This window comes from Hylaeus volcanicus, chromosome 6 (genome assembly GCF_026283585.1).
Source record: "Hylaeus volcanicus isolate JK05 chromosome 6, UHH_iyHylVolc1.0_haploid, whole genome shotgun sequence".
In the NCBI taxonomy this organism is placed as follows: domain Eukaryota; kingdom Metazoa; phylum Arthropoda; class Insecta; order Hymenoptera; family Colletidae; genus Hylaeus; species Hylaeus volcanicus.
The window spans coordinates 390,943-399,669 of record NC_071981.1 but is presented as its reverse complement, the minus strand read 5'-3'; the positions used below and the strand labels follow the sequence as shown (position 1 = coordinate 399,669).

The following is an 8,727-nucleotide window of genomic DNA, read 5'->3' as shown; positions in this document are numbered from 1 at the left end:
AGCTACCTAACTAGGCCGAATGTCCGTTTTCTCGGGTTTCGCGTCTCAACAACAGTGCGCGCCGCGCCCTCTTTCGCGAGTCTACTCCCCTCTCTCTTTCTCTCTCGACGCCTCATTGTTGCCCACTCCGCCGTCAACACGACACCGTCCTTCGCGTGGCATTGTTGTTCATCGTCACTCATCGTCACTGGCCGGTCCTCTGCCGCTGTAACCCCCCATCCCGGACGAGCCCCCATATGTAGGAGTCTAAACGAAAAATAAGGCACGGGGATTCGAAGCCACGATCCTCGGATCCACAGTCGACCGCTTTACCTACAAGACCAATCCCGTAGCCTACGTTTCGTGTTCTTATTTGACTCCTTATTGTTGGGTATGGGAGGCGCGGACACTACAGATATGTGTTTTGTTTGTTGATGAATAAAAGTAAGAGGATGTTTTGGGGGTTGAACATTGTGAAATAATGTGCTATAAGTAGTAACTGATATAATTAAACATCAGTTAATTTGTAAATTTTATTTCTATTTAATTAACTGGTACATATTTAATTTGTAAACTTCGTTTTAATTTAGATAATACATATACGTTTAACATATGTTTACCATATTTGCATTTGGGATAAATGCATAAAATCTGCAGACTATTTATAAACTTCAATTTAATTTAGTTAATTGTTATATATTTACTGAAAGGCAAGGAAGTAACATTTATTTTATTAATTAATTCTATGGGTGCATATTTTAGTCAATTTTCATGGTCACAAAGAAAATGTATTTAAAAAAACTACTTAGTTATGTTTGTATAAGAATAGAGATTGACTGAATACAGATATAAAGTAGACCAAATATAAAATAAATATATATAAATATGTAGTAGCCTACATTTTTATCTTGCAACATTGAAAATTGCTGAAATAAAGGCACCTGAAAATAAGAAAACGATACAATTGTTCCTCTGCCAGTGAAATTCTATGAGACACGTTGTCGAACCATCAACTGACTTTGATTTCCTTCTATTGTTGCAGGATTCCTCGGAGCATGCGTCGAACCAGGACCGATTCGGCTACTTTTCGTCCTTGAAAGACGTAAGTATACCATTCTTTCGAATTTCATTGTGAAAGTTAGTAGAACGACGGAGGAATCTCGGGTTTCGTTGCTCGTTCGTTCGCGTTCATTGTGCCCGGTCCTTCAAAGTACATTAGCGAAGTTTGTCCTTTTTATCGAGTAAGCATTGCATCCTGGCATAGTTAAACATCTTTCAGATACTCCGCCGTACAAACAGACCGCCTTTTATCACCCTTCGTTGACCATTGATAATTTTAATTATAAAAAGCGTCTGTTTGTTGGGGTACATTCTTCTACTTCCCTTTCCCATCCTTTGGCGCAACTGTGCAAACACCGGAGCATCTCTCCTACGATGACAGGAACTGAGGGATACTTTTATACTTTTTACATCCTCTTCACACCTCACCTGTAATTCAGTTTAAAACTATTTAAAATACGCGATGGCTCCAATGCCACGTGCTGAACTCGCTTTCCAATTTTTCTTTTTTCTTTTATCGAGGAAGACGTGGAATAATTCGTGTAGTACCTTTAATTATAGCGTAAGAGATCAAACCTCTGATTTTTCAATTTTTCTACAGTAGAAAACTCCATCTATATAAATGACAAAATTTATTGAGTTCTATTTCCAGAAAGTTGTAGTTTCCTAAAAGATCAAAGCTATAATTTTCCACTTTTTCCACGCTGAAAAACTCTATGTATATAAACGAAAAAATTCATAGAGTCCCATATCCTGAAAGTTATAGTTCCCTAAAAGACCAAACCCATAATTTTCCAACTTTTCCACAATAAAAAAACACCATCTGTATAGATAAAAAAATTCATAGAGTGCCATTTCCAGAAAGTCGTAGTTCCCTGCGCGCAATACTCCCTCCCGTAAACAGCACAAAAGACATTTTCACGCAAATACGTATCGTCGTTTCGCACACAGGCTCGATAGCACCGATAGAGGCATCAAATATTTATTTAGCGGCATGGCCTGACCAGGTCTCCTTTGCTCAGCAAATTTGTACAGTCCACTCGAGGAGATTGTCGCGGGCTCGTGCGAAAGACGATCTCAATTACGGAGAATCTAACGTTCTTCCATCGACGCGAACGCGTTGTCCTCGAGAAGATTCTCCGCGGCGACGAAGAAATCCTCGGTGTCGTCCAGTGGACAAAATTCGCGAGCATTTTCTCGTTAGTAGCGAGTTTCGGCTCATTAAGCGCGCTGGTTTTTCTTGCTCGTAGCGCAATATGATAAAGGGCGTCTATCTCAGGGTTTGTTTTAAAATATCCTCGAGGCTTGGCGAAGATGGGAGGGCGCCACGGTTCCTCGAGGATGAGGTAAGCAATTAAACGTCGCCATCAGCCGTTGTGTCTCGTTGTTTGTCTTCGGGGTACCCATCAACTGCCCTCTGTCTTCCTCCCGCCTTCCCTAGCGAATTATCCGTGTCGGTGATTTATTCACCACCGCCAAGATGCAACTCTCCCCGTTTCGTGTTTTCTTTCTTTTTCTCGGATGTTCCCATTTGCCAGGGAATAGAAGAAATTATTATGGGAAATTTATTTATTCCTCTATTGGATCTAACGCATGTATAACTTGGACTTATAATTAGACTGAGGATTTGATGCATTTATAGTATATATTAACATGAAATTCATGTACAAGATATATACAAACTTTCTTCTATAATTGAATAATTACGTATACGTTTAACATACGTTTACCATACGTTTACTATACGTTTACCATATTTGCATTTGGCATAAATGCACAAAATCCGCAGGCTACTTATGATTAACTATTTTTACCTCATCTCTATAGATTCATTTTGTAATTGCAAATATTAGACATGGAAACTAGTATCCATATTACGACAAGTAAATGCTCCATTAAACTACAAATTCAAGATTCGATTCATAAAATAAATTTTATTATTCTCTGACGAAGAATATTACATGCATCTGCATTGAATTGATTTGTTCAAATTCAATTGATTTTGCATTGTAGCACCAACACCAGTTCGCGGAGCTAGGGAGGAAGAAGCTGGAACAGGCGATACAGCAACTGCAGGAACAGTTGCAGCTGAACGTGATCCAGCAGACGCATCTGTTGCAAACCGCCGACAAGAAGAAGGCGTCCGCCCCTCTTCAACAATTGGCGCTTCAGCAGCAACGCTTGATTCAGCAGCTGCAAATCACGCAGAGCCAGTATCTCCTCCAACAGGGTCTGGGTCTTCAGGGTCACAATCCTTCTTCAGGTAGGTTCTTCTGTTTAATTTTCTGACGATTTTTAACTTTGCGCTCGGGTGTCCGCTATGATGGGACATCGTACGTCTAAAAAATTTTGTTAGTGATACCAATGCAAACATAAAGGATTTCAATCCTTTATTTTCATTTCCAACGATTCAAGACAGCTATACAAAATAATCAAGTCTAATAATACCAAAAAGGACACGTTTTCAAAGTTAGATTATTTAATTATTTAAATCCATTAGATTATCTAACATCTATAACTAATTCTATTTAGGTTTAGAAAATTTCCGAGATCATGGAAAATATAATATTATGATCCGTCGAGGCGCCCCCCTAATTTAAACAACAGCCACCCCTTGTCCAACGTCCCCGTTCTCGTGCCCCAAGCTTCTCTTTCTCCTCGAGCGGTCCACCCCTACACTTTCTCATTTTCCACTTCACCCTGGGCAAAAGTTTCCACGTAGAAGTGTTTCTGTTGCGTTGGATCTCGTTCCAACGATGTTTTTCTTTCTGACGCGATGAGGAAAGGGCGGAATAATAGGGCAGGGCTGGAAAAGTAGCAGGGACTCGCGCCTCGAGTACTTCGAATACAAAAATTCACGCGCGAAACAAACTTGCCCGTCGTTTACCGTCATTTGCGATCCTTTTCTTCAATATTCTCACAATTTTATTTTACTACCAGGCTCGATGCAATTTTTTAACAAGTTGCATGTCGTACATTCGCGACCTCTGACGTGAATTCACGACATTTCAAATTTTATTCCTGCTTGTAACAAAATTATGAGAATCTTTTTATTTTGTACACTACATATTTACAACATGAATTATTTCAAAACATATTTTGTAATTTTTATATTACCCTAACGATACAAATTTGAGATGTTCAGTTTCAGAATTTTATTATTTTCGTCAATGCTCGGTATTAGAAACGTAAAACATTTGTCGGTTGCGAATGCGTTAATTTTATTTTGCTAAAGGTCAATTTTATTCAGAACTAAATCGCGTAAATGTAAATGTTGAACAGGTCTGCAACCAGGCGAGGGTCTACCGATATGGAAGACAGAGACACCGGACGTTCCAGAATCCCACCAGAACTCCAACGTTCCAAAATCCGGGACAGGACTGAATGGTAAAGTAAAATTCTCCGTTGGTTAAATTCTACTCTTCGCGTTCGCGTTTATATTTTCGTTTTCGCTTCCGTTCTCTTTTTATTTTCACTTTACCTTGCAAATACGATCGTCGTTTCCGGACTATCGCAGGACTTCTGAATTCGATAGTGTCCAGTCGCCGGTCGGAGATGAACGGCACCACTCCGCTGGACGAAAAGCCATTGGACGTTTCCTCGAACGACAAGGCTCATCCCCTTTACGGTCATGGGGTTTGCAAGTGGCCGGGCTGTGAAGTTATTTGTGAAGACTATCAAGCATTCCTTAAGTAAGTACACATTTTCTTATGATTGCATCAAACGAAGGCTAAGTTCGCTTAAAAGCTGAATCGAAGTTGTAGTTTAAGTTAAAAGTAGCTGTAGCAATTTCTGTATCAATCGTCACTCCACTGGAATCGAAGAGTCCTGTTTACAAGAGCATAGAACTAGGATGATCTATTTTTGAATACAGATTTAGAGTCAGTAGCCCAATACACCTCCATTTATCAAGTTTCATCCAAATCGAGTCACTTTTTATATTTTCTTCTGCTATATTGTATCCGCCATTTTGAATTGTTTAATTTCATGTTCAGATTCGTAATCTGTGACTCCAAAAACCCCTCTGTACCAAGTTTCATCCAAATCGAGACACTTTTCGCATTTTGTTCCGCCATATTGGATCCGCCATATTGAATTTCTGAATTTCATGTTCAGATTCGTAACCAGCGACTCCAAAACTCTCTGTGTACCAAGTTTCATCCAAATCGGGACACTTTTCGCATTTTGTTCCGCCATATTGGATCCACCATTTTGAATTGTTTCACTTCATATTCAAATTCGTAATCAGTGACTCTGGAAACCTTCGTGTACCAAATTTCGTGAAAATCAATTCATGAAACTTGATACACGGGGGTTTTTGGAGTCGCTAATTACGAATTTGAACATGAAATTCAAAAATTTAAAATGGCGGATCCAATATGGCGGAAAAAAATGCGAAAAGTATCTCGATTTGGATGAAACTTAGTACATGGAGGGTTTTGGGATCGCTGATTATGAATCTGAACATGAAATTAAAAAATGGATTGGATTCAATATGATGAAATAAATTTTCAAAAATGAATTAGTGTATGAATACTTGTGTATCAAAAAAGGAAAAAGATTTTAGACGAAGATTTTCATTAATTATTCACGTTTATGATATACAATATTACAAACACTATATCGCAGATCTATGCCAAAGTAGTATACAGTGTAATTTTGACCTATCCTCAGCAACTCGCCGCGCGAAATCTCGAATGTACCACGGGAATGTAGGTAAATCCTCCGCAGTCGATTGAGATCTTTGTAACAGCGGAGAAGCGGGGAAACGAGAAGAATAAAGTCGACAATTTCGTTCTGTGGAATGAGTTAGAAAGGCATCGCGGGGATCGTTCAGGAGAAGGGAAAGGTAGCGTAGAAAAATCGCCGGAGTCAGCGTATCTCATTGACATCCAGCACCTTCTCCATCGGTTTCAAGCCTCCGTCGTTCCCCCTCACTCCTCGGTTTGGTCGGGCAGTCCCTAGTAATCACGCAGCTCGTCGCCGCAAACTCCCTCAAACTCCCTCAAACAAGCCGTTACTTAAAAAAGGAACGGAAAAAAGGAAAACGCTAATTACCTTTGTCTCATTAATATTCACGACATTCGACCGCATCGTTATGCCTCTCGGTTCTAATCCCCTGGCCCCCTCCCGCCCCTCCTCCTCTTCGAGCGTAGACATTCCCGCATTCTTGGTCTTAACCAGCCCTTCACTCCATCCTTTCTTCACCCTCTTTCACCCTTGGCGATACAGTCCGTTCTGCCTGCGACGAAGAAGGATTACGGAAATTCTTAAATACGGAATCTTGTTGGCACCAACCCCCTGGTGTTGGGGAGCCTCGATTCTTTTCGGTATCCCCTGTTGGGGTGAGATTCGCCGGAGACAAACGTTCCTTGTAACGTCGTGTAGCTTCATTAGAGGAGGGACTCGCTGGACTGGTGTGAAAAAGATGGCAGTAATTATTACTGTGGCTTATATATTTTATAAATAAGTAGGTTATGATTCGTTATGGTGGGATGATTATTCCTTTGCGAGTTTGAATCATATATGTAGGAATACTACTGGCTCGTGGTACTTTGTTCGGATTTCCTACCTTTCTGTTTACTTTAGTCCGAGCAATCAGGAGATAGCGTAGGTCAAAGGGGTTATAAGTACGGTTCCTCCTTATAATTTAACCAAATTTTCATTTTGGTAACTTTCGATAGGTATGAATTAACGTTGATTGTTTATTGCAGGCACTTGAACACGGAGCACACGCTGGACGACAGATCGACGGCGCAAGCCAGAGTTCAGATGCAAGTGGTGTCCCAGCTGGAGATTCAGTTGCAGAAGGAACGGGACCGGCTAACCGCCATGATGCACCATCTGCACGTGGCGAAACAAATGGCCTCCCCGGAACCACCAAAGTCGTCCGAGTCGTCGGTGAGTTTTCGTCGCTTGCAATTATTTGATAAATAGGATTCAGTTGCCCATTTAACACTTTAACGACCGGTAGCCTATTAAATAGGCATTTTGCTATAATAAATGCATTTATTATTATCTATCTATTATCATTAGGTCTACCAGAAAGTTCTGTCCATTTTTAGAATAAAACAAAATAATACGTTTTTCCCACCTTGAATAAATTTTATTGAATAATACAATTTTTATCATTACTTATGACAATCTTGCGTGATTGCAATTTGTATATCATTTTTAATGAGTATACGCATACTTGTTGAAACTTGTAACCGGATCAGACAGAACTTTCCAGTAGACCTAATGTAATAATAGATTTTAATAGATAAAACAAAGATTGAGCAGTAACGTTGTGAAAATGAAAAGTATTATTCAATTTAATTATACAGGGTGTCCCAAAAATGTTAAAGGTCCTTGAAATGGGTTCGTGGGGTGATTTGAAACTTTTTCCGTAGCGAAAATGATGTCCGAGGAGATATTAACAGAAAACCCCGACCAATCTTCCGCAGTAGTATAGGGTAGGACCTAGGCAGACGCGTTCGTACTCTACCGCGAGTATGACGGTGGAGTGCGGCTGTATATGGCGTACCCTATACTACTGCGAACGCTCCACTGGCATACTCGCGCTCTGATCTTCAATATTTTTGGGACACCTTGTATGTCCAATCGCTACTGGTTGCTAAAATGTTAATCATATTCATTCGAGCATGTTGTATTCATTTTTCGAAATTTCAAATATAAATTATTTAATCATTCAAAATATTGATATACAGACTGCCGAAGTATTGAAATTGCATCTGATAATTCATAATATTAATTTATTAATACTATGAAAGGTTTTTCAAGTTCCTTTTCCACTTCAGAATTTGACTTCATAATCAAAAATATTTGAAGTATATAAATTTTAACGAAAGTACACATGATCACAATTAAATGAGAAATGATGTCTTTTAACCGTCCATCACAACTACAACTACTACTCTATGGCAGGCATATTTTGTTATTAAAATGAACAAAATTTCTAGTGCCCCTCTTTGAGAAACCCTTCGTAATTCAGATTGAAATTTTGACCGACCAACATCGAAGATAATCGTGTAACGGGTACTCGATGGTCTCTCGCCGAATAGTTGTGGCGTTAGGGTGCCCGGAAAAACGATCCTTAACGATCGTGTCGCGATGTAAACTCTTCTGGTACGAGAAGTCGTAAAGCCAGATTTCCACGACGCGGGGGTGGACATCGTGGTTAGGGGTAGCGAGAGAAATTTTACGAGTTTCCCTGTGGCTAACAACAACGCCAGTTTCAGTTTTAACGCGCCGTAGAGTAGACTCGCTAATTTATACATAAAGTTTGCATTAATAATTCATCGGGTTCTCGTTGATTTTATATCGCCTTAATTAAAACCTCTAACAAGTCCGGCAGTCGGAGAATACCAATATCGCATTAGCCCTCCGCTCGCGACGGTGGTCGGTCCTCCCTTGGCGACTTAATTATTTTAGCGCGAACGGGGGTTGGGGTCCTGGCCGCGAAGGTCGGGATCATCTCTGATATTGAGAACGTTTCGTTGAAATATTCGATGGTTGGACCGTATGAATATTTAAACGTAACTTATTATGCTCATTAATAAAAACTTAACCGCGTTATGCCTGGTTTGTAGTCCGTGCTCTTTCAAACGGATACGTTCGTGCAAATAGCAATTAAACAAATAGTTCGAGATGTGTAGATTTTTTTAGAGTCTTTAGTAAGAGAATGTT

General features: G+C 39.9%; 1 protein-coding gene across 10 annotated transcripts in view; it reads left to right on the top strand.

Moving 5' to 3' along the window:
- LOC128877864 (forkhead box protein P1) overlaps positions 1-8,727 on the top strand; it is a 392,211-nt gene that overhangs the window by 360,933 nt on the left and 22,551 nt on the right. For 8 of the 10 annotated variants that reach the window (XM_054125470.1, XM_054125467.1, XM_054125474.1 and 5 more), the window contains 5 exons: positions 1,022-1,081; positions 3,052-3,301; positions 4,321-4,425; positions 4,556-4,730; positions 6,753-6,939. In XM_054125470.1, coding sequence (XP_053981445.1) covers positions 1,022-1,081; positions 3,052-3,301; positions 4,321-4,425; positions 4,556-4,730; positions 6,753-6,939 — 777 coding nt within the window. The remainder of the gene's footprint in view (positions 1-1,021; positions 1,082-3,051; positions 3,302-4,320; positions 4,426-4,555; positions 4,731-6,752; positions 6,940-8,727) is intronic. The other 2 variants (XM_054125469.1, XM_054125468.1) reach the window with 1 other exon arrangement.